This window comes from Tinamus guttatus, unplaced genomic scaffold (assembly GCF_059628265.1).
Source record: "Tinamus guttatus ecotype Peru unplaced genomic scaffold, ASM5962826v1 Tinamus_guttatus_pri_ptg000446l, whole genome shotgun sequence".
Taxonomy (NCBI): domain Eukaryota; kingdom Metazoa; phylum Chordata; class Aves; order Tinamiformes; family Tinamidae; genus Tinamus; species Tinamus guttatus.
Window position 1 is genome coordinate 158,454 of NW_028288980.1, and position 25,098 is coordinate 183,551.

General features: G+C 38.0%; 1 protein-coding gene and 1 long non-coding RNA gene across 2 annotated transcripts in view; both read right to left on the reverse strand.

The window, feature by feature from the left end:
* Positions 1 to 25,098, reverse strand: part of LOC148593157 (uncharacterized) — a 263,837-nt gene that overhangs the window by 96,598 nt on the left and 142,141 nt on the right. The gene's annotated exons all lie outside the window — the stretch shown is intronic.
* Positions 1,130 to 24,512, reverse strand: PUM3 (pumilio RNA binding family member 3). Its single transcript, XM_088532000.1, has 18 exons — positions 24,501 to 24,512; positions 24,095 to 24,201; positions 23,328 to 23,510; positions 21,844 to 21,979; positions 21,024 to 21,099; positions 20,401 to 20,494; positions 20,104 to 20,170; positions 18,936 to 19,110; positions 18,530 to 18,633; positions 17,949 to 18,027; positions 16,879 to 16,977; positions 15,891 to 15,944; positions 14,657 to 14,737; positions 9,408 to 9,550; positions 8,438 to 8,660; positions 7,066 to 7,153; positions 4,424 to 4,514; positions 1,130 to 1,383 (listed from the first exon to the last, which is right to left on the reverse strand). The coding sequence occupies exons 2-18, from the start codon at positions 24,189 to 24,191 to the stop codon at positions 1,254 to 1,256; spliced, it is 1,920 nt and encodes a 639-aa protein (XP_088388126.1). The 5' UTR covers positions 24,192 to 24,201; positions 24,501 to 24,512; the 3' UTR covers positions 1,130 to 1,253.

Consider the following 25,098-nt stretch of genomic DNA (forward strand, 5'->3'; position numbering starts at 1 on the left):
AACTAGGTAATCTGATTTTCAGGGATGCTACACACTGGATCATCACAACTTCTGATTTTAAAAAAAACATTATTGTAGAAGAGAGATGCAAAATATAAAAACTAAAAACTTCATGACAGCACTACAGGTAATAGGTTATATAGTCTTGGATTTCTCCTGGGACGTTTTCATAAAATACAACACTATAAACACTGTGATGTTTCACTACCATCTAAAATCATGGAAGTCTTATCTTATTATTATTATTTTTTTTTTGGTACTTCCAAGTCCCGGGATTCCCCTTTTTAAACGAAAGTTTCTGAAAATGTATACTTTAATTAAAATACATGGGCACATGTCATGCCCATAACCTAAGGAAAGAACAAACCGCCATTAGCACAGGAAAACAGTTCTCACACAAATAATGATTGAAATTCCCCATTTCAATAAGTTCATACCAATTTATCCCGATTTATCAAAAGCAGGACTAAATTGGATCAGAGCTGCATTCTGGCATTACTCATAACTATGACTACTAGTGCCCTCAAACAGTACTGATTAAACAGTACTAAATATTTCACAAATTTGCCTCTTCTGGATCAAAATAAGAGGCCAACAGCAATCAACAGGACAATTTTTCTTTATGATAGGAAAGTAAATTTATCTCGCTTGTCTACTGGAAAGGGAGATAACACCACAGGTTTGCTAGTCCTGTTAAAAGTCTGTACTTCTGGACCCAGTCTGAAAAAGGTCAGGCACTTTTTTCATTCTATTTCCATCAGTTCTTAAAAGAAGCAGATCTCCATCAGTGCTTCACAGATGTGAATATAGCTTTGGTCGTTCTGCCTTTTTTTTTTTTTTTTTCTCCCCTCTCCCCTTCGAGGAAACCAGGAGGAAAGACAACTAAAAGGCATAATAGCCCCGCTAAAAGTAATTTCTTCAAAACATGCATCACGGCTTCTACAGTAACTACGACATAACTTTGAAACACCCCAACAGTTATTTTTGTACAAGTTTCCAGGAAACACTTAAATTTTTGAGTGTACATTCAGAAGTTTTCACAAGCTCTTAAACTGTCTTGAAGTTTCACTCTGTGACAGAAACCACTCAGACTGGCGCTGCACACGGCAGAATGAGAGCAACAGACAAATCATTTTACAAATGGTTTATTTTACAAATGCAAACACTGCTTCTTACAGCATTGCACTGTGCAAAATCTTACGAGCCCTCCGTTGGCTGCGCTGATGTATTTGGTCTCTTTAGCTTCACTGACACTACGACGTCAATTTTTCTAGTAACGCTTCTATGCCTTTAGCATTTTTATTTTGCTTCAACTTTGGGACAAGACTTTTCAGTCCTTTTTTGACTGCATTTGCCACTTTTTGATCAGTACTCCGGAGAAGGCTACATGAAAGAGAAACAGGAAAAAAATAATAATAAAAAAAAAAGCAAAGATGTCAAAGATCAGCATGTAGGTTATATGGAAAGAAGCTGTTATACAGAGTAACACAGTAGCTAATGAGGAAGAAACTAGTTCAGGGCAGGCTCTCTTGTCTTCTTTTAGATAAAAAAGTAAAACTTTCCATATGGTAAGAGACACCAAGGGAGAACACAATGAACACAACAATGCCAATCGAAAAGAATCTTCATAATATTTTGTGGACATAAAATATAGCACCTATGGATGTAAAAATGACCTATGAGAATAAATAAATCATTTGAAGATATAAACATATCATTGACAAATTCAAAAGCACGGAGCAGAAGTCAGATGTAGAAATCAGTATAGAACAACTGTCTGTGTCATTCAGGTTGTTAGAAAACTTAATTTACGGAAAGTCATACTGCAAAATCTGCAGCAAACCCTCTCTTAAGTCTTTGGACACCTTCAGTGTTTCAGGACTCAGTTTCTTTTATAAAAGTCAAATTAAAAGGATGAAGGGCACTAAAACCAGAGGTGCACAGGATGAATATTTAGCACTCAAGTGCACACACAATCTGCAAACAACTAATGCATGCGCTTCACCAGCCAGAAAGCCACAACGGTGGTGGGTATTTCAGAGTCTCAGATCTGCACAGAGGTGACAGATGGCTTCCAAGAGCCAACAACTAAACAAAAAAAGTCTAATCACAGCTTCATGGAGAACCAGCAGTGCCAGCGAGTTCTCGCTGCAGGAGGGATCTGAGTTCCATTATGACAAAAGAAAGACCAGAGTAATTTCTTTAATGAGAAGGCTTTAAAAAAAGATCAACAATTATTTTATGTTAAAAAAATACAGCTATTGTCCATACTAACCAATTTAAATTTAGCACTTCTATATAATCTGTATAACCTCAAATGCATGCAGTTAAGCAAGGATGAGATTCTTTCCTACGTGCTACTAAGTTAAACAAGGGTCACATGAAAAACAGCTGGTTGAGCTTTGTCTTCCCAGCTGCCTAAACAAATGAGAATCATGCCCAAGGAGCCATTAAGAGAGCTTCAAACCCCTAAAGATTTAGTTTTAATTAAAATAAATCCCCTAAATTTCAGCACAAAACTGAGACACTCTTCTTCCCTCTTTTCTTTTCCTCCTCTTGGGTACGTTTCAGTATTGGTGAAAACTTTTCACTGATGTTTTGAGAAATAAGCACTCCTACTTTGTAGTAATGCAAACTTACCAATCACCCCTGCAAACTTACATCACCGTGTAGTGTCCTTAATATCACCATATATATATATATATATATGCACACACACACTCATACAAAGAATCACATTCTTAACAGACCTTTCTGCAAACCACAAAACTTTTAAAGAAGTTGAATGCCTGGCTGATATTCAAGTTAAAGGAGACAAACTATTAGACAACCACTGTTCACCACTTGTTAGACTAAGTGCATTTTACTATTTTAGCAATTATTAGCCTGCACTGGTAATCCAAATACTAACTGCCCTCTAATTCAAAAATGAGCAAACAAAAGATTAGGTGCTGGATTTTTCTAATATGTAACTATATTTTTTTCCACTGAAGTTGTCAAAACATACTGAGGCTGCAGTCACGATGACAGTGGAACAGCTATTAAAAAGTTATGCATGAATAAAATTCTGTTTACTTGCTTTACAGATTTTGAATGCTCAAAATAATTTAGTTCATATAGCAAACTAGTAACACCGAATATAAAATGAATCTCTCCAGCCTTAGTTTGGGAGGGGAAAAAAAACCCAAGTACATTAGTATACTATGGGTGTACTAGCCTTTGAAAACAAATCTCTTCAGAACATCTGTGTGTGTAGGATTAGACAATAATTTAAAGGCACTGAATGCATTTATTGAACTTCAGACACCTGTTACAAAAGGCAAAAGTGTTACCATTTTGTAAATCAAAAAATCTTCACTGCCAGATCTATGATGACTATGATGTTTTATCTCACTAACGATCAGAAAACACTATTCAAAAATAGAATTAAACTCAAATTTTTAGTAAAACTTCAGTACTTAAGAATCTCTTAATTCATTCTGGAAAAAGAGGATGAACATCAGAGTAGAGACTAATAGAAAAAACAGCAGGGAGCCTGAAGTAATTTTATGGAAGGAGAGGTGGTGGGGCCAGGAGTGGAAGAGAGGAGAGAAGGAGACAGAAGGAAGAAGTTGTTCCTATTTTGCAGAAATATATTGTCTGTTTGAACAGTTTGCTCATGTTGGCTCCAGTAAGGCGATGCCGACCCAGCAGTTTTGGAACACAGAGCACCAGGTTTTAAGATACAGCCTTCAGTTTCTATGACCTGACACTGACATTTACAGGAGGAAAATGGCATTAATACAGCTGTTGGCATGTGATAAAACAAAATGTGACTGTTAAATTATTAGCCAGATTCCTACTGACTCCTTTTGATCTCATTAGTTGCATGGTTTGCTGCTTTGAAATTGTGAACAAGTTGGCACATCCTAAACCTTTTCATCGTCCACTCCAAATACACTTCTGCTCTACTGTGAGACGTACCCAAGCTCCATAATTAAGGCATCAAGACAAAACAACAAGTTAAGGGGCAAAAAATCTGATTTGCATGTGCTGCCCGCATGCTTCAAAGTTACTGCTGTTACACATGCTTCAGAGTTACTTATTTTAATGTAATTATTAGTGGTCTTTTAGGAATTTTCAACTAGAAGGTAGGGCAGACACAATTTTAGAAATGGATTTGTTTTCTGATCTTTTAAGATGTTCAAACACAGAGCTACATCCCAATGCTGCACAAGCCTAAGCTCAAAGAACAATCTGAAAATTCATGTGTGCATTTTTCCAGTTGTACCAGGTTGGACAGCTGACCTACAGCAACATGAAAGATAATGCCAGGTAAGTACAAAAAGGACATTTTGCTAGAAGAAACTGCAACTGATATTCTCTTAGCTGTTCAGAAAATTAACAAATTGAACACAGTTGTGAAGTCATGTGTCTTGCTTACCAACAAAGAACTATGGCACCTCGGTTCACTTCGGCCCATGACTTCATATTCTCAATACCAACACGTTCCAGTAATGTTCTTCCAAAGCAAACTACATGATGACAGAAGGAGGTAGAGGAAGAAAATAAAACAAAACACTTACATTAAACACAGAATCCTGTGTTAAAAATTCTCTGCAACAGTGATTTGATTAAACAATTTTTAGCCACGGAATATTTACAAAGCTTTACTCACTCAGAATAACTGATCATTCAGTGCACTGTATACTTTTGTAGACGTGAGAGTAATTTCAAACATTGCGTAAAATTAATTAAGATAATAGCAGCACTGAGTAGTGTGAAAACTTCCTAGTACAAAACAGACATATTTGCTGCTCCTTTCTAAAAGGGTGTCAAGGGCTATTCATGTCTTAAAGAAAGCATTCATAGCAAACAAAGAACTTGGTAAAAATGACACCAAATGAAAAGATAATTATATGCAATTAACTGGTACACACACACCTCTGCAGAGCAGTGTTAATTTTTTAAGCATTGAGAGGAAAGGCTGCGCTGTTCAGCCTGGAGAAGAGAAGGCTGAGAGGGGACCTGATCAGTGCCTATAAGTATCTCGAGGGAGGTGGTGAGGAGGTATGGGGCAGCCTTTTTTCACTGGTGGCCACCAACAGGACTAGGGGAAATGGCCACAAACGGAAGCATCCAAAGTTCCACAGGAGCTTAAGGAAAAAATTCTCAACAGTGAGGGTGACAGAGCACTGGAACAGGCTGCCCAGAGAGGTTGTGGAGTCTCCTTCTCTGGAGATCTTCAAAACCCGCTTGGACGCAGTCCTGTGCCACGTGCTCTAGGTGACCCTGCGTGTGCAGGGGGGTTGGACTAGATGATCTCTAGAGGTCCCTTCCAACCTTAAGCATTCTATGACTCTACCTCTGAAGAAACAGAATTCATGGTTAAATAGATGGAATTCTATTTAAAACTTCAGAGCTAAACCTCTGCTGATGCATGAAAACACCAAGGTCCCTTATTTTGATCAGCTGTACTGATATTTCAGGAATCTATTTACTCAGTAGCTCTGAAGATTAACTGGATTTGCAGAATCACAGACTGGCTGAGGTTGGCAGGGACCTCTAGGGATCATCTAGTCCAACCCCCTGCTCCAGCAGGGACACCTAGAGCACGTGGCACAGGGTGGCATCCAGGTGGGTTTGGAAGATCTCCAGAGAAGGAGACTCCACAGCCTCTCTGGGCAGCCTGTTCCAGGGCTCTGTCACCCTCACAGGAAATAAGTTCTTCCTCACATGGAGGTGGAACTGTCTGTGTTTCAACTTGCACCCATTACCCCTTGTCCTGTCACTGGCCATCACAGAGAAGAGTTTGGGCCCATCCTGTTTACATTATCCCCTCAGGTACCTATACATATTGGTAACTAGTGACTAATGATGCATTCAAAAGAAGGGACCGAGGCAGACTTCAAGTCAAGTCTCTAACAGCTGGTATACTATGCAAACTTACCTGGAGGCAAACAACCAATTTTCAACACCCAAACTAGTTTTCACTGTAACTTTAGCATACAGTTCCATCCAAAGATCAGGTTGACTTTCACTGAACTTGTTCCTAGTCTGATACGGATTTGCTCATTTGCTAATACCATGCTATAAACTGACGGTGACAATTCTGTAAGCAACCTTGCAATAAAAATGAAGAAACTAAAAGGGCACAGCTTTTGTTTAAAATAGGAATTGTGTACTGTTAGCAGAAATAAATCTGGATAACTACCTCTATATAAGGTATTCTGTGAAAGACCCCGAGATAAAACTTCACACTTTTGACACTTTTAATTATCCATTTTTAAAGAGAAGTAGCAAAAGTATTCTTTCAAAAGTATTTGAGAGTTAATGTAGATTTATTTAAAGGAGTAGATACCTGAATATATCAATGAAAAAAAAGTGTTTAACATCATAATTTCATAAAGAATTTCCTCTCCCACCCTGAACTTCCCCCCTAACTATACTATGCTTATCCTCCCTTCTTCCTTTTTTCAAAAAAAAGTATCAAAAAATAATCTCCATTAGAATAATGTGAAAAAAAAATCCTAGAGATTTAAGAGTCTTCACACAAGATTTTATAGTTACGTAACAAAGACAAGTTTAAAAAAAAGAAAAAAAAGGAGAACATCTGTGCCCAATTTCTGCCTTCTGGTATACAGAATAGCGAAGATGTTCTATTTTTGTGAGTTTTTACAGGTTATAAAGCAGTAACCCAGCAACACTAATGAACACAGTCCAGTAATTAAAATTCTGCCTATAAGAATAATGTAACAAATCTTCCTATTATAAAGCCTTTACCTTTGCTATTCCTATAAATTGATGCATAGTTTTGTGAGGCTAGCAGGACATTTTAAGCACAGAAACAACATTGTCCTAATTGAGAAAAACATACCAATATCCACCATGTAGAAAAAGCAATCTTCCCTTCAGCAATTGTTCATGTAACTCACAACAGTCAAAAGATAAATGCATACATCTTACAGCATCTCTAAGATCTCCCATGTATTAATGTGTTCTTAAACTATCAATCTTAATTTAGATTAGGTAGTTACTTATTCTGAAGTCATAATTTGATCAAATAAAACTGAATTTTGAACATACCTTCTTTTCCACTCTCTTTCATTTTTTCATCTTGCTCAATTAACCACTTCAAAACTAGATGGCCTGCTGGATGCTCAGCAATGTGAAGCTTTAAGGCAAAAACAAAGTTATTAAATGAAGGAGTTTCAACCTGCATTTTATTCTCTGACCATAAATAGTACTGCTTGTTTTATCCACCTTTTTCTCTGCCATCAGTCCCCATTTCACACTAATTCAGCTAGTCATTATCTATGACCAAATAGCAGCAAGTCAGAATGCAGTATAAATATCCAAAATAACCAGTTGTCTGTTTTCTTTTTTTTTAATCATCCTTCTTGCTAGTATATGACATGGAGTAATATAAGCTCTGGCTGCCACTCCATATTCTCTAATGTTTTATCCACCACGCATTACACTGAGTAGATTCTCCAGGTCTAGCTGCCTGCATGCAAACTTCCCACATATGCACAATTTCCAGCATTCACTGCAGTATAACTCACAGAACTTCAAAGAAAATGAATGGTTGTGTAAAATTGCACTAAGTGTTTACTGTTAAAAAAAAAAAAAAAAAAAAAAAAGGGATAACTTTTAGAAATAATGGCTAGAAGCAGCATGTCTCTGGAAAGCCTTGGCAGCAGCAAGCCTTTCATGCAGTTGCCTCCAGTTCTCTTTTTTTTAAGACTACAAGGTATTTTCAGCATTCTTCCTCCATCTGTAATTTTTTTCTATCTACAAACTAAGTTGGTTTCATCTGAATTTTCTATGTTGTTGAATTCCATAAGCACTGCAGAAGGACAGGCACTGAAGAACTGAGGAAGATGAAGCCAATTCAGCAAAATTATCAGAATTTGGAGGACATTAGATTTAGTCTATGCAACATCTTTCATTTTCTAATCCACAATGACAAACTTGACTGAAGTTTAAACTCAACAAAATAGGGTAGAGTTTTTATCTTCTTCAAAATGTGCTTGGAAAAACACACAGCTAATACCTATGAACCTAGTTATAGGAACCTATCCTACCTGTCATTCTCAGTATACACATTTAAGGGGTATTACAAAAATTCTTGTTTGATTTCTTAGTGCTAATATTAAAACAGAAATTGCAGTATGACTGCCAGCTGTTTTTCCACAAAACACTTCAGTTTGTTCTGGAAGATTCATGTACCCAGGTTTCCAAATCATATGAAATGTTGACTTCAAGTTTCCATTACTTCATATGCAAAGCTAATAAACTATGAAAGGAAGAGGTCAGAAAACAAAAAGGCTGCTTTTATGTACAGCTACAGTCAAGAAAGCACATTAACCTCCTAAAGGAAAAAATGTGCAAACCTCATTTCCCCAATATATGCAAATTCATAGCAAGACCTCAACATCTTGTCCTGTTACATTACCTGCCCATCACAGCCACCTGGAATCAGCTCTTCTGCTGCCAAACTGGCAATTGCATCTAGTGCAGGCTGGATGTCTCCAAGAGCTGTTCCCAAGATGTCAGCAACTAGGACAAACGTACTTTTGTCCATCACCACTTCTTGAGTGTGTTCTTGCAAATACTCTAGCAAAGGTGAGGAAATGGCTTCCAGGAGTTCACGGCGACGGAGCTCTGTATTCTTCTTGCTGATGAAAAAAGACACATGTTACTGCAGAGGACTTGCTTTGTGTGCCCCTCAAGAAGGTTCAGAGGGCTCTATGCAACTGTCAAGGTCAGTAAGACACATCAATCATCCTCCTCTCTATTCTGCATACTAGCAGGTATATGTTGCTCAAACAACAAGTTTTAAGAACAAGTGGAATAGGAAATTAAAATGTCTCAATGGTTCTATGTCCTTTGTTTAAAGCTGACTGCCAATAAACCTGACATATTTAGCTTTTTATTAACAGTGGCAGTGTAGCCTGTTGATTTTCTATTTATTCTATTGTATTAAGTACCGGGAGATATTGCTAAAAGTGTTACTCACTTCCCTAAACCAAAAGCTGGTAAGCTGGTAAGCGTCACTGTCAGTATCGGAGACCGAATTAAAAAAGCAATTTTTCACTTTTATTGATAATTTCAAATATACTTTTATGCAACTCAGAACCTTATGCAATAATATATGTTAAAAATTTCCTCCCATGATAAGACTGGCTTTAACCAATTGGTTATACTAGTCTTAACAAGGAAAGCAACATGGTTTGTCACTTTACAACCTAGAAATATTATCACACATTAAATAAATTAAAAAAGCATGACATGCACAGATCGTATTTGCTGAAATCACATACTGTTTAATACAAAAACACCATTTATCACTTCTATCTGAAAACTTATATTTGTTTTGCCTTTTTATTTAAACTCTAACAATGTAACCTTTGTACTTCAGTTACCTATGGGCATTTCCATCTCCTTGCTGAAGAAGTGTGATGATTTCTGGCACAAAATGTGCAGGGTCTCTAGGACTTAGCAAGTACAACAAGACCTTCTTTCCATGTTTGTTGTTTACTATACTAGGCAAGGAAGCATTTATTTCCTGTGAAAGCAAACAAACAGCAAAGCATTAATGAATAGTTCTGCACCATTGATAATGAAAATATGTAAATTCAAAGATTAAGGAAGTAGAGCTCTATACTAAGAATAAGACTGCCTGCTTTTGGAAAGAATTCCAAAACTCTAAACAGAATGAAAGCTGGCAGAAATGAAATAAATAAAAAAGAAATATAGTTAAAAATGTGTTTATGAAATGCATCAATATGATTGCTTAGAAGCCACTGTAAAAGTATAGCATTTGTTTTCACTATACATGCGGGTACTAAGAACAACAAAACATATCCTGCTATATCCTGCTGTGCAACCAAACTCAGTAAAAGACATAAACGAAATAAAGACAAAGGATCATCTATTACGGCAATGAAGAGTAAAGACTCTCAAACAATCATACATAAATACACAGGCAGGGAGAACAGCCCACATAACAGCAAGGTGTCTATCTTAAATCCATCACAAAATCCAAGAGTAATTGCAGAGTTTCAGTAACAGAGTAAACTTGGCCTCTGTTGCGAGTACAACCAGCAATACTTGCAGTTTACTGGCACATGGGCAGAAATACTGGCATTTCCCAGGGAATGGTAGCAATAGCCACTGGTAAGCTTCAGAGTGGGTTCCTCGCACCTTGGTGCATGAACACAGCTGTGGCAGAAAACTCATTAAGGTATAAAAGAGTCACCTTGTTTAGAAAAGCACTCCTCCATATTCAGAGGCAAGCACGTGTATTAATCCATCTGCTTGACCTCTCATCTCCCAGAATTCCACATACAGGTTTCACGTTGTACAGCAAAACACACTTAGCTACCAAGCAGCACTGGAAAACTCTCAACGCCATCCAGATGCTATTGACCCTTATGACAATCCATTTCTGATAGCTTTTAATATACATACAAATTTTGAATTTAAAACAAAGTAGGACTGCACTCTGGGCACGCTCTACAAGCCACCGCCCCTGAAAAACCTCCTTATAACCATGAACAACAGCTAATAAAGGGAACAATTTAAAGCACATCACTTTCACCAACTTGCGGTTTAGGTTGTTGGTTTTGAGGGAAAGAGAAATGTAAAGATTGGAAGTTGGCAGGAAATGGCTAGATGCCTTCCTTATTTCAAAAGAGTTGCTTAAAACTAGGTGAAAATGCGTTTCAGTGAATGGAGATGAACTTTGGCTTAACACGTAACACAACCTAGTGTACCTATGAAATAAAAAGATAAAACTTCACATTCCAGACACATATATATATATATATAAACTTTCTAATGAGAAAGACATGTTAACTCTTATTTTTGGGATATACATTCAGATTATGTGAAGTTTATTCACCCGTTAAATGCCTGACACAGTGCTGAAATATTGCTGAACTGCCAGTAATGAAAAGAAGCATTCAATTCAGCACAATTAAAGACAAATTTTCTGCACTTCGAAATCAACCTATGAAGCAGATGTTTTATATAACAGAGGTCCATTTTTATTTAAATCCTCCAAAATTCCTCCTCTTATCCCTTTCCAAATTCCTAATTCTGAACAAAATTCAGTCATGCTCAGTGTCCCAACTGTGAGAGAATATCAATGGAAGCTTAATAATTTATACTATGTTCTTTCTCTCAATTGGTAGCATCCTTCTAGCATTGTGTGAACTCTAGAACTAACATGAAAGAGGTTTTTCCCTCAACTTTTCCCAAATTCCAGAAGGTGCCTAAGCAACCAATGTGCAATTGCAACCATATATGTAGGTTTAAAGCAAAACATGTATTCTTTGGTCCAGGTTTAAGTCTCTGTACAGCTGAGAGTTGAGAAGGCTTTCCTCTGAGCCTTTTAAGACCTCACAATCACAAGACCTGCAAATTCCTGACCGTTCTGCCAAGTCAAATAAACCATTAGTTTTAAAACAGTAAACAAAATTTAGGTCTTGCCCAAATACTGCAAACTTTTCTGCCTAAAAAGATATGTTTTACTATTTTTTTGTTGTTTGAAATTGAGTATGAGCAGACTGAAAAGCAGCACAAGATTTTTAAAAATTTGAGCTATTCTTTATAGACGGTTAAATTTTTGATTCTTCTATACAGCATGTTTCAAAACCTGCTCTCACAGAAGCACAGAATCGTTCAGGCACTTCTGGATCATCTAGCACTGACTGTTCCTTTGCTCCTTCCAGTCAGAGTCCATTGGAACTAAGGCAGTGTCTGGTCAGGTTTTAAATATTCCCATGGATATAGACTCTGGGTGACATGCTCCAGTTTTTGACCACTCTCACATTAAAGTTCTTTGCTATGTTGAGATAAATTTTCTTATGTTTCAATTTCTGCTTACTCCTTTTTGTCCTGTCACTAGGCGGCATTGCAAAAGCTCTTGCTCCAGCTTCTTTATGCTCACTAATCAGGTATTTGTAAGCACTGATAAGATCCTCCCTTAGTCTTTCCGTCTCCAGACGGAACTGCTTCAGGACAGAATCTGTCCTGATCTGTCCCAGATGTCCCTCCAGCCTTAAGGATTCTATGATTCTATGAACTCTCTCAGCCTCTTTCCCACAACAGATGCTCCAGTCTCTACATCATTTTGTGGCCCAGTACTGAACCTGCTCCAACATGTCCATGCCTCTCCTGTACTGAGATGTGGCCTCCTCAGGGCTGAGTGCAGGAGAAGGATCACCTTCCACTACCTGCTGGTAATGCTTCACCTAGAAGCATTTGGGTCACCAAGACCCAAAACCTTCTGTGCAGAGGTGCTTTCCAGCTGGTCCAACACGTACTGGTGCATATGCCTATTCTTGCTCAGGTGCAAAACTGATTATTTTTCCCTCTGTTGAGCTTCATGAGGTTACTGCTGGCTCATTTCTTCTGCATAACCAGGTGGCAGGTCAACTTTCCTCCGGGGTCTGAAATCATCTGCAAACTTGTTAAAGGCAAACACTGCTCCATCATTCAGGTCATGAGGATGCTAAACAGTGTTGTAGCTAGTGTTACCTTTAGGATATATCACAAGGGACATATAACCTTCAGTTAGTGATTGTGCTGTTGTGATCACAACCCTCTGAGCATGGCAGCACAGCCTGTTCTCCGTCCAACTCACTGCCCACCTATGCCTGTGGTTCAGGCAACTGGGTGTTACAGGAGACAGTAACAAACACTTTGCCAAAGTAAATACAGCACCTGCTGCTCTCCCCTCATCCATCAAACAAGCCACTCCACCTTCCCTTGGTAAATCTGGGCAGACTACTCCAAACTACTTTTTCGTTCTTCATGCTTCTGGAAATGGCCTCCAGGATTATTTGGTTCCATCAGCTCCCCAGGGATCAAGGAGATGCCTCCATCTCATCGTCAGCGATTGGTTTTCATTCTCCACTTGAAGCGTTGGCATTTGATCTCATGTGATAATTTTCATTTTCCCTGACATCCTTTCCTCGGGCTCATGTAAAGCCAGATGGCCTAATCTATTTGTGTGAAGGCTACTCCTTCTTATTCTCATTTTCTTATCTGTCTAGACTAACGCAGTAACATGGCCAAATCGTAAACACTCTGTTATCCTGGAACATCATGAGTTCTCAGATGGTGGAAAAATACCAACGATTCAGATATTATACAGCATGCTGGAAGTCCCAAATAAAAATCAAGCACTGTATCTCAACTCCAAACAGCAAAGGGCTGTAAGAGTACAGAAATGCATCTTGTATGAAAACAGCCCAGACCTGTCAGGGCTTACTTGCTTGGACCTTGCCCAAAGTTGTTACATTGCTCAGCAGATTCTGGAAACAAATAAAAAAGCTGTGATCACTGCTAATATGTTTAATAAACACAAACTAACTCCATGGGGAGAGGTTTTCTGCTCTCCAAATCAGAGAGAGAAAAGACCTGACTAAAATTCCAGGGTAGGGGAGGCAAACCCAAATCCCTCTATACGGAGTTGCTCTAAGAGCAATTGCTTGTATTTTTGAGAATAAACCACACAGTGACCCCTTTCTCTCCATGTTTTTTTCTTCACTTGCAGACTACTGCCTTGTTTTTACCTCTGTTACTACCTCTCATCACTGACACAAGTTATAAGCACTTTACAACCTGTATGTCCATACAATAATTATGCTGCTTGCATGAAAAGAGATCGTGCCATACGAAGTCTCTTGCATCAGCATAAAAAGAGCATTAATCTACAGATTAAAGCAGCTTAAAAATAAAATTTGCATTAAAACAAGATCTAAGTGTAAACACTTTATGAAACCCTGTTAAATCACGTTTGGATGAAGGGAAATGGAGCATTCCAAAAGGGAACAGATACAGATTAGCTTATACTATCTATCTTCTTCCATTCATCCAGGAAAATTCCATCTAGGCCCAGCAAAATGGCTTCAGTATTTTCATGTTTCAGACATTTATCTGTATCCAATTTGAAAGTCAGATTAAAAATACTGGGGGAATTTTATTTGTGCCAGCTGCCATTTACTTATCAATACATTAAGTAAGAAGTGTAAGCTTTGATAATTAGAGTTAAGTGGCTTCAGCACTCAGCCAAAAATCTCCTGAGTATTTAATCTAGTTTCTGATCAGGCTGTTCAGATATGCTTTATTAAGTCATGTTAGACTCAGGGAAGATATTCTGTCCCTCAAAGTTTACCACAATTTATCTTAAGGTATCATTTTCATGACTTCCTGTTACTCCTCCAAAACAGCTAAATGGGATGTTCCTTGCACAACAAGGGTGATTAACTATGGCTAAGGTTCAGATGACAAGTGGGTGAGATTACATCATAGTTCAGAAATTTTCCATAGTTTCAGTCTCCTTGAAAAACTAGCGGAGCTTAAATTTTTAGAAGAAAGACATTCTACTTTATGGAGATTCCAGTCACTTGCTAGTGAGACTATAGACAGACATGCACAGAAAGGGCAATTTTCAGTAAGCGCTGAATCTAGTTCAAAAATTAGAGAACAGCCAAAAGTGCTAATATCACGTGTAAGACAGCAGAACTCTCTCTAATGAAACAGAAAAGGTGAAAGGATGGAGTTGTTTTTGGAAAAAAATGGATTCCAATTTTTATCCTTCTATACACTGTCAAACACACCGGTAGTATTTAACATAATGTTTTAAGGAAAAAATACTTACAGATATAATTAACTGTTTCACAAGTTTAGTATCATCGATGCAATCAAATGCTGCCAGCAAGACCAAATGAGAAAATTCACCCTGCAAAAGCAAGACAGCAGAAGAGTTCAAAAACGTGCAGGCAAGTTTTATGCATACACTAATTAATTTAGCAATAGTAACAATTTGTCTTAAACATCATACAAGCCTTGACCAAATTTTGTCTACATTGTGAACTCTCTCTCATTCTACTCCCTCTCTTCTCAGTTCACGAGAAACATGTTTTTAAAACAAAGGTAGATTAATTTTCTTTGCTATTTTAAATTTTTGAATTGCTTTGTCATATGCAATCCTCTAATATAGTCCCATTGTGTAATCACCACTTTGAATCACAGACTGGTTTTACAGGAAAAATATGTATAGGTTTTTATTTCTATGGTGGACTTGTCTCCAATTGAGATAAATCACTTGCTATATTTTCAGAGAGCATGTCTATAGCATATTAAAACCTAAGATTTTAAAACCAAATTCACCTTTAAGTCAGTGAGACTCTTTACACGAAAGTTAGGTCAGGCCATAACTAGTTCTAGTATGGTTTTAGCTATTCAGCCACTGCCTATATGAAAACAGTGCATATATCCTACATTTTTATTGTTTAAAAGTATAAAATAATTACTCTTTGAAAAAAAAATAAAGTAATGCATTCTGGCAAACTTATGAAGGCAAACGTTATTTCACTGATACTAAATGTTAATAAATACAGCTACACAATACTGAAGTTCAAAAAAAACGTTAACAACAAGTTAATCAATGAGTAAGATGAAAACACAAAACGAACATCTACTCTTAAGCTATCATGATAACCTCTTTCTGCCTCAAACAGCAAGTAACTTTCCTACTCATTAGTTGAAGAAAAGAAGTTGGAATTGAAGAAAACACTTAGGCAATATCACTAATTACTACAGCCACAAGAAGTTAGAAAGCAGGTATAAATATAAAGCAAGAATTAAAGCAATTTCTTCCAAATATTTCCGCTATTTTACTGCACAGCATTACTACATGTAGCCCTTACAATGAAGCCAGTAAGCATTCAAAAAAGTTATTTCAAGTGACTCATTATACTATCACTAATTTAAACCTAGCTTTATTTAGATGTCATAGTTGTTTATAGCATCACTTAAGAGACTAACTTGAAAGTATTCCATCAGATTAGTGCAGTTTCAGAGAATAAAATAAAAGGCTACTGAGCACTCACTGTTGCTATTTTTTCAATATATGTCTTCATGGTTTTCACGATGACTTTTCTGTCCTATTCAAAACGAAAGGAGAAACTTCAGTCAGTATGTAACGCTGTTTTTCAAAAAGTAGCATGTTACTTACAGTAACAAAAATATGACCTTCTGTTTCATAAATCACACACAATGACTAAATTTCAAAATCTTCAACGCTAGTGAAGACACTGTTTCTAAGGTGAAGGGTTACACCTAAATTACGAGGAAATCCTCAGTCCCAGAGAGGTTCTGAGAAGCATCCAGAATTTCAGTACAGTACTGAGACACCCCCAGAAATGGCGATTTAAAATCTTCCCATATAATCACCTATATCCTTACCATTACTTACAAGAGAATACAATTCCGCTCTTCATTTAAGGAGAATTTTTTTGCAGAAAATTTCTTCAGTTTTGTACTTTTGGCTCCTACTGGCATTGCTCAATCTCTAGAATGCTTTTCTTTTTTCACTTACATGAAAAGATGAGGAGCTATACTACTTCCAAAGGAGCTGATGTAATCCCTTGCATCTAAAATATTTCAGGAGACAGGATCAGCAGTTCTTGAAGAAGACACTCTAAAATATAGTTCTTAAAAATCTATAAAGTTTTGGCATTTCAAAGCCAAATGTAGATCCTTGCTATGATTTCTACAACTTCCCTCTCCCTACTGCCAATTTGACCTGCATTAAGAAATCTACAGAGGGTACAAATGAAAAGGGTCTATGTGTTAGCTCCAAGAACTCTGCTAAAAGTAAAATGAGATACTTCCACTATGAAGGATCTCATGTAAGCACTGACCCACAAAAATCTACAGCTTACACTTGGCAACAGGGGAAGTGGAACCACTTTTTAAGCTTGCTCTGAAAAACTTAACTGCATCAGATACCTGTACTGAGAGAAGGAGCCTTGTGAGCAGTGAGATTCACATAGCCTCAAAAGGCTATGGCGTGGGTAGACATAAAAAACACGATACCTTGGGAGTACCATGCCATAAACAGTGCATAGCTACTCGTGCTCCATCATGAGTGTGTGCCAGGTAGATGACAGCTTCCCTGATGGCTTCTATCATTTCCTGAGGAAGAAAAGATTATATAGTGTAAGAAATTTCTCTGGGGGGGAGAAGGAAGAACTGTAAGCACGAAAGGAATTTATTCTGCTCATATCACTGTTCAATCATAACACATACATACAAAAAAACTATAAAGAAGTGAGACTTATGCCTTTTCTCTCCTTGTCTTATGGTAGAACACTGAATTCAGGGGCATTTTTGAACAAAATCGTATAAGAAACCACACACAAGAACCATGAATTAAGATAAGATCTGTATTCAGCTAAAGAGGTCACTTGCTAACAGTAACAAACAGCAGCTGAAGTTCAATTAGCAGAAATAGAAAAGAGACAGCAAGCCCAGAAGGGTCTACCTGACTGTCTTTAAGTCTAGAGTTAGATAGTGCATAGAGCTGGGACCAGAATGGGGCTGACACACACCAGTTCCATCTTTGTAAAGCCCTGGGATACCAGCTTGGAATACCAGACATCACTTTCCTTGAATAAATTTATTTTTTTGCAAGATTGAATGGAGAGAACTTATAACTGGAATTTAATATCTAAATGATGAGACAAACAGCTATGATTGTTTCAGGAGAAGGCAGGAAACAAAGTTTAAGGCTGCTGAGGGAAGGGACCAATCCGATTATCATTTGGTCGAGGGCATTTGGGCAATGGGTGGAAGACATCAAGAAATATGTTGGAAAATTAAACTGTTGGAAGCAATGTCCTTACCTTTACATACATACTATTCAGCAGCTACTGAGAAGGATCATTTATCAAACACACAGAAAACACTGAAGTTGCTGCACTAGAAGTTAAAAAACTAACGAAAACACACAAAAAGAAACCATCCCAAACACCACAATCTTTTCATTGCTTCAATCACACTGCTTTAATGTCAAAGCTCACTGTAACTCTAAGTCTCTATATAACACCTCATCGTCTAACTGGAGTCATTACATGTATTGAAAAACGAACAAAAAGAGCACTTACAGATCTTTGCTTTGGAAGAGCGTGAGTGAAAAAGTCCAGAAACACCTTATGCACTAGTGAGTGTTTTATCACAGCCTCTCTACATTTTGGGAAGAGGAAAAAAGGAAAAAAATAACAACATAAGCAATGATTTCAACACAAGTCGACACTACTTCATATTAAAAAAAAATGACACAGATACCACCGTATGGTATGCAGTTATTCCTCTAAACAAGCCTGAAAAAACATACACTTTCTCCCCTGGAAGTCAAATAAGCACAGAAGTTTCACACAAGTTGAGAAGAACAAAAAGTCATTCTGGAGGAGACTTAGAATATGCAGAAAATTCTACCGAAACTAATAAATTGTACAGCATGGCACATTATTTTCTTCCAAGAGACCACGAGGCAAGATTGTCTAAATATGCATTACAAAAGAATAATGCACTGCTGGTGTTCTAGAAAAAGTTTTCATTGATTTTACAACAGTAAAATATTCAGGATGTTTTGGAATCACTGTTAGTTAATCATTATACAATGCAGTATCTTACTTCTTAGAAGAAACACGCATCAAATCACAGGCTCAAAAAAACACACACTTACTTCTGTGCCATTGGTGTAAGAATCTGTTTCATTTCATCCAGAATGGCCTCTCTCTTTTCAGGCTGAGCTTCTAACACTTTATCCAGTGTTGGGTCAACTGGTGTCTGAAATGAGTGCCCAAACACAGGTTTAGTGATTTCCAGTGGGTATCGAATCTTACAGAAAAAAGTTCATCAGCAGCTATATGCATAAAACTAGTTTCTACAGTTTCAATTAATTGAGGTTAACTTCATTTATGCCTTACCCTTACCTCAGCAAGGGCAACTACTTCAGACTAGGCAGATAAAGGCAACTACATGAAAAGGAATTTTATCAGAAGATACAATAGGTAAGACAGACAAGATACACTCTACATTATACTCTAGAATATGAAAATACCTTACACTAAAAAGTGCTAAAATCTCACCTTATAAACCTGGAATGTGTTTCCATAAAGTTCTTCTGTCAGCATATTCCTCTGCTCCAAAACAGCTTTGTCGTTATACGCATACTCCACTACAGCAGATGCTTCAGCATGACGGAGCATTTTTCTCACGTGGCCTTTAAAACTTTTCATTATTTCTGCAACTTGTTGTTTTGTCCTTTTTCATAGGAAAAAAAATGGCAGGAGTTAAAACATCATGAAGGAACTGACCTTAGGAAGCATATTTAGGTGATCAAATAGTAGCATAACAACATAGAAAATACATGCACCTAGATCACCCTCATAGCATTTATGAAAAGATTGTGAAAAGGGCAGCATTCTTGAGAAAACATGAGGGATTATAAAGTGGTCATTCTCAGAAAAAGAAAAGAAACCCCCAGAAAAATCACAATAAAGCCTGTATCTAATTTTATGACAGTAAGGATAATACTGGATATTAGCTTAATCCCTATTTCCAGTGCAAAGATTACCGTCCACATTACTTCAAGGTCAGCAACTGCAGGGTAATCCACTGCAAAACACATGCACTGTACAGACTTGCAAAAGGTATCATAGTTAGATCCCTCTGTACACACAAGTGTCTTAAGATTAGCTCATTTGAGTAAAATGCTGCCATGTTACGGAGATGGCCAGAGAAGCAAAGAAGAAAGATTAATGTAGTGAGTCTGTGTAGGTGTTCCATAAACACAGCAAATATAATTGAAGGAAGATAGAAGAAAGGAGAAATATCAAGTAGCTAGAAGGTAGAATAGATAAGAACAAAACTCTGCTTCTGCACTACAAAGTATAGAAACCAAATTTAGAAAGTGGGGAAATTCTGCACAAGAAAGGATGCTTTTAGAAACCCTCCACCTTCAACAGTGAGCAGAAAAGCCTTTACAAATCAATTTCTGCTTTTCAGGCAGAGGCCAACTTTGAGCGTGCTTTTGTGCATCTTCAGCACTTTAGCCAATACTGTGTCTCAGCTTTAGGATTACTTTTTGCAACAAAAAAAGTGCTGTTAGCAGCATCAGCTAGTCTCCTGCTTCGTTACTACTAAAGAGACATATTTTTTATTAATAATCAATGCATTACAGATTAAGAGGAACGTTTATACCAACAATATGACGATGCAAGAGAGACTTAAGTCAACTCACTTTTTCATACTTACCCATACATAAGAAATTTCTTCACTATATTCCTGGAATATTTTGACTTACTCAACTCTACAAGGCTATCTAGAGGAGAGGAAAAAAGTGTTCAGTTAGTTTTTGTTTTTCTTAATAACATCTCTACAAAAATGAAATGGCATTACATAAATAATGCTTTGACAGTCAGCTAGGAATAAAACGTAATTTAAATGGAAAACTGAAAATGCTCAAAACAAAAAAGTGGAATTATCACTTCTCTTAATGCACACCAACACAGTAAAGAAGGTTGCAAATATGGTGCAAATAAGAAAAAGTACCTTTTAGTTCTTCAAATGTCTCCTGCCTTTGCTCGTTGTTACCATACTGGATAAAGCACTGGATCACTCTGGTTGAATCATGGGCAAATGCCAACTGCAGGACATAAATATTTTATTCATCCTCAGGCTTTCGTATGACATTAACACAAATTTGGAGCATAACGTATTTGATCTTCAGTACAGTTCTATGCCACATATAGGATGTAATAGCAATTATAACAAGTTAATTGCTTACAACAAATCCATTTTTAAGCATTTTTACTGCCATAAAAGTACTCTAATCACAAAATACAATACATGCAGTTGTTGGCAATGAAGGCAACTGTAAAATGCCTCAGATATTTACTACCGACAAAGAGATAAACGTGAAATGGTTCATTTGCTCTGGAATTTCAGAGTAGAAGTATGTTCCACTTGGGCATGGGAAAGCACGAATCACTAAAGTGCCCAATGATATAAATGTTACTGTAAACTATGCTATGTTAAGTAGTCTTTCTACTTATCTCTTGAAATGTCTAAGACTACTTAGCATAGCAATTGTCAGGACACTTCAATATTCTCAGAAGGAGCTTTTGTGAACTCATGTAAGTCATTTGTTGCAGTGGCATATATCTTTTCCTTACACTTTTAATTTTCCCATGAAGTAGCTTTTGTAGTTCATTCATTAGCTTTTCTCGCTGTGCCTTATCACATTTCTTCCTGAAAGGAAATAAACAGAAGAATCTTAACTGAGGAATTAGCTTTTTGATAGTATAATTCAGTTACGTCTACAAATTAAGAAGTAAGAACATAAAAACCAAAATGGAGTTAGCTTACAACAATTTATTAAAGCTATGGCTATGTATAACTAAGTAGGTTTCAGTTTCTATACACTAAATCAGTTTTTCAACCTAAAATTATCTTCTAAAGTAACAATGACTAGAAAAAAAAAAGATATTTCAGATCCACGAAGCTGCTAATGTCACCAAGACACTGAAGACCTGTAAGCATTACACAGCCAAAACCAGGTAGCAGACACACACAAAATAATTCCTTTTTTTTGACTTGAGGTCCCAGTCCTAGAGTTACAACTGTCCAGACTGAATGTCACAAAAACAAACAAAAACAACTCTGCAGTAACCAGACTGTCAACAAATTGTATTTTTGCTCTATGATTCACAATTCAAAGAGAAAACAAGATTCAAGAGAACTCTCTTCCTTTTTTTTTAATCAGCTTGCAATTAAACATGCCTGCATAAAAGCGGTATCAACACATTTTTAGAAAAAGTGATTCGTAGAGTGTGATGACCCAGAATGCTATTTCAGTCATCTGCAGAAACACATCTAATCACATTGTTCCATCACGGAAATATATGAGGAGATTGTACAAGTGGCAAAAAAGTCTCCCTCTACTACCACAAAACTTATGACTAGAAGCTAAATGAACGAATGAACCATTCTCACCTTCTCACATTTTCCCATATTTGCTTTGATTTCACAATTATGTCATAGTTGCTTTTGTCATTGAGTTGTCTGCTTTGCTTTAATTCCTTCCTTTTCTTTTTGAATTCACTCCATTTAGGTTTCTTAGAATCTGGTCCTGAAAATAAAAATAAACCTATTCTTTACAATAGAAGAAGGTACAAGAAAATCCTCCATTGTTGTAAACTGCAGTCACTCTGTGACTGCTCAGGCTCTTTGCCTACAATTTTTCATCTAGCTAATATGAGTGTGCAAACCCTAGCAGATATGCTAAGCTGGCAAGTTTCACTTCCAGAAAACTGGATGCAGAAGGCAAACAGGCAGTGTTTCCTCAACGCTCTATCAAAGGATGCATCTCGTCTACCTTAAACATCAACCCAGGATGCATCTGCTACTCAGTGACTGTGCAGTCTGAAGTCATATTCCCATTTTCCTTTGTTTTGCTCACCCATGTCATTTTCCTCACTCAAAAGCATCCTGATTTAGAGACACAAAGTTGAAAACTCAAATAAAAAAGTTTACAAACAAAGACCTACTGTAGTGTCTCCTTTTTAGGCCACCTATAAGGAGGCCAAGACAAGGATTAAAAAGTAATGCTAACAGTTTAAACAGAGAGGACACAAATATTCTTTGTCTCTGATCTCGCTATCACCGTTCACACTTTTAAAAAACATAACAGAAAGAGCCATGAAATACTCAATGGAATAAAAAGACCACAGTTTGCAATCTAGTGCCCTGCAATAATGGACCATACACGCAATTTACTGTTTTATTCAATGCCTTTCTCATCAATGATTAACTTTGCCAAGTTTATCGCTTTAGTTCTTTCACAGGTACAATCTCATAATACAAACATGCCACTAACTATCACCTCATACTTCTTTCTTATGTAAAGCCTTGTATCTTAGGCTGTGCACGCCCTTCTTTTTCACTAAATTAGGTATTTTATGTAGGAGACTTCACACAGCTTCGCAAGCTCAAGATGATTTTATACAAAATATCTCAAGTGACTAGTCCTACAAGGTAGGAACAAATAAAGATGTACAATACATGGCAGTTTTCACTTATACACAACTAAGCCCTCCCCTACCTTTTTTTAAAAGGCAGCTTGATATAAATTTCCAGACAACTAGGGCATCTCAAGCAAAGTCCTTCTTAAAAAACAGATGCATTAAAATAACCAACCTCTTCCCTTATTTTCCCAAGCAAATCACATGTACAAAACCTCAAAACTCCCCGCACAATAACCTGTTTTTCATTTTATGCTGTTTCTATTTAAGCCACCTCAGCGAACTTGGTTTCAGTGCAGAGATCAAAAAACACAAAGTTACCATGTCCATGAGGTTATATTAAGTAAAGCTGAATACCTAAAAAGTAAAGGAAAGAGGAGAGAAGAAGTCCTAGATGAACAGTAGGTTTCCCAGAATATGGTGTCCGTAAGTATCCAGAATTAAAAATCCACTCACCTTTCTCTTCACCATCCTGGAGTTTTCTCTTCTTCGCAGGTTTTTCCGGTTGTTGCTTATTCTTGAATTTTTTGACACTAGCTTTTCCAGGTCTTAAGTTTCCTTTCACAAATTTCTTGGAAATGGATTTGGGCTTTCCCTCCTCATCTCCCTTGCTATGAAACTTCTTTGGGGGACCAGAATCTAGTCATTGAAAAACACAATATGTTATCCTAGAGCCAATGTGTCCTTAAAACAATACACTATTATTACCCCAACTATGACATAGGCCTCTACACAATATATATTCCAAGCAATTCTTCTAGATAGAAGTATAATGGCATATATTAGTAGTCCTAAATCATGTTACTCTTGGTCTTGTTTTTGTATTTATTTGTACAGTCATCGCTGTTTTGAAATCTCAAGTTCGAGGTAGAACAGAGCAAGTGCTGAAAGACATTTTATCAGTGCTAACCCACAGCACTTCTCCCATTCCACTTCAACTCTCAAACAAACCTTCTTTGTTAACCTGGAAATGCAAGAACTAAAAACAAGACGATGATTTCCAATTTTGCTGTAAATCAGTACTTTACTTCAACCAAAGGGGGCTGAATGGTAGCAAACGGACCTATTTCCAAGTCAATTAGTTTTTCTGCTTATTTTCTGGCTGGTTTCTCTTGGTCAGCACAGTTTTACGCACAAGACAGGAAATACAAATTCTAGCTTTTTCTGTATTACACTAGCTCCTTAAACAAATCACTTCCACGAAAGAAATTTTGTCTTCTTACCATTATCTTTCTTAAATTTCCTCTTCCCAGGCGGTGCTTTCCCACGAGGCGCTTTTCCACGCTTGCCAACGAATTTCTTTTTATTTTGGCCTTCCATCGTGACGACACTCCCGAAGTTCAACCGAAACAATAAAAAGAAAGAAACTTCCGCGCTTCGTTGACGATGACGCAAAGAAAAACACAACAAACAAACAAACAACACACCGTCAACTCCCCGGAAATCAGTTAAAGCGGCCGCTGCAGCTCAGGGGGCGCACACTGGGCGCTGGGAATGGGCTGCCCCGTGAAGCGGAGCCCAAACGGCCGCTGCCCGTAACGGGGCAGCCCGTAACCGTTGCCCGTAACGGGGCAGCCCGTAACCGTTACCCGTAACGGCCTCTCCCCCCGCCCCGGTGCCGCCGCTCACCCCACACGTGCCGCCGCCGCCCGCGCTTTACGGCACCTGCCGCGCGGGCGCTGCCATTGGCCGCGGACGGCCCGCCGCGCGACAGCGCCGAAGCGACATTGCCGTAAAGCGCCGCGCGCAGCCGGGCGGAGGCGGGGAGGTAGGTGACGTGACGGGCCCCTCCGCCAATCGGCGGGCGCCGAGGGAGGAGGCGGGCGCCGCCGTTGCCAGGAGACGGCAATGGCCCTAACGGCCTCAACGGCTCCAACGGCTCCGCGCGAGCGGCCGCTCTGCGGCGGGGGAGACTTGGGGCCTCGCTGTCAAACTCACCCTTAAAAATGCCACTTATTTGTTTACTTATACGTACATACATACATACACACATACTTGGGGAGAAGCCTTGAAAGGAGCAGGGAGCTGATATGAGGCAGTCCCGTCTTCTGACTGGTACTCTGCGTATTTCTATACGCATTCCAGCATCTGAAATCATTTCTGATCTCAGCACTGTTTCCTTTCTCACCCGCTGCCCTTTTCTGGCCTGCCACCAGCTTTTTGAGCCGAGCTTGCTCAGTGCGCAGCGTAAGCAGAGTCCTGGCTTAGAACTCAGGTAGCAGTAAGG

Bases quoted from the DNA above. Each gene is read 5' to 3' on its own strand.
- PUM3 (XM_088532000.1), bottom strand. From the start codon at position 24,191: ATGGAAGGCCAAAATAAAAAGAAATTCGTTGGCAAGCGTGGAAAAGCG. The intron at 20,171-20,400 runs GTACTTTTTCTT...CCTCTCCTCTAG, and splicing joins GACATTTGAAGAACTAAAAG to ATAGCCTTGTAGAGTTGAGT. The intron at 4,515-7,065 runs GTATGTTCAAAA...GTCATCATGTAG, and splicing joins GAAAGAGAGTGGAAAAGAAG to TTTGCTTTGGAAGAACATTA.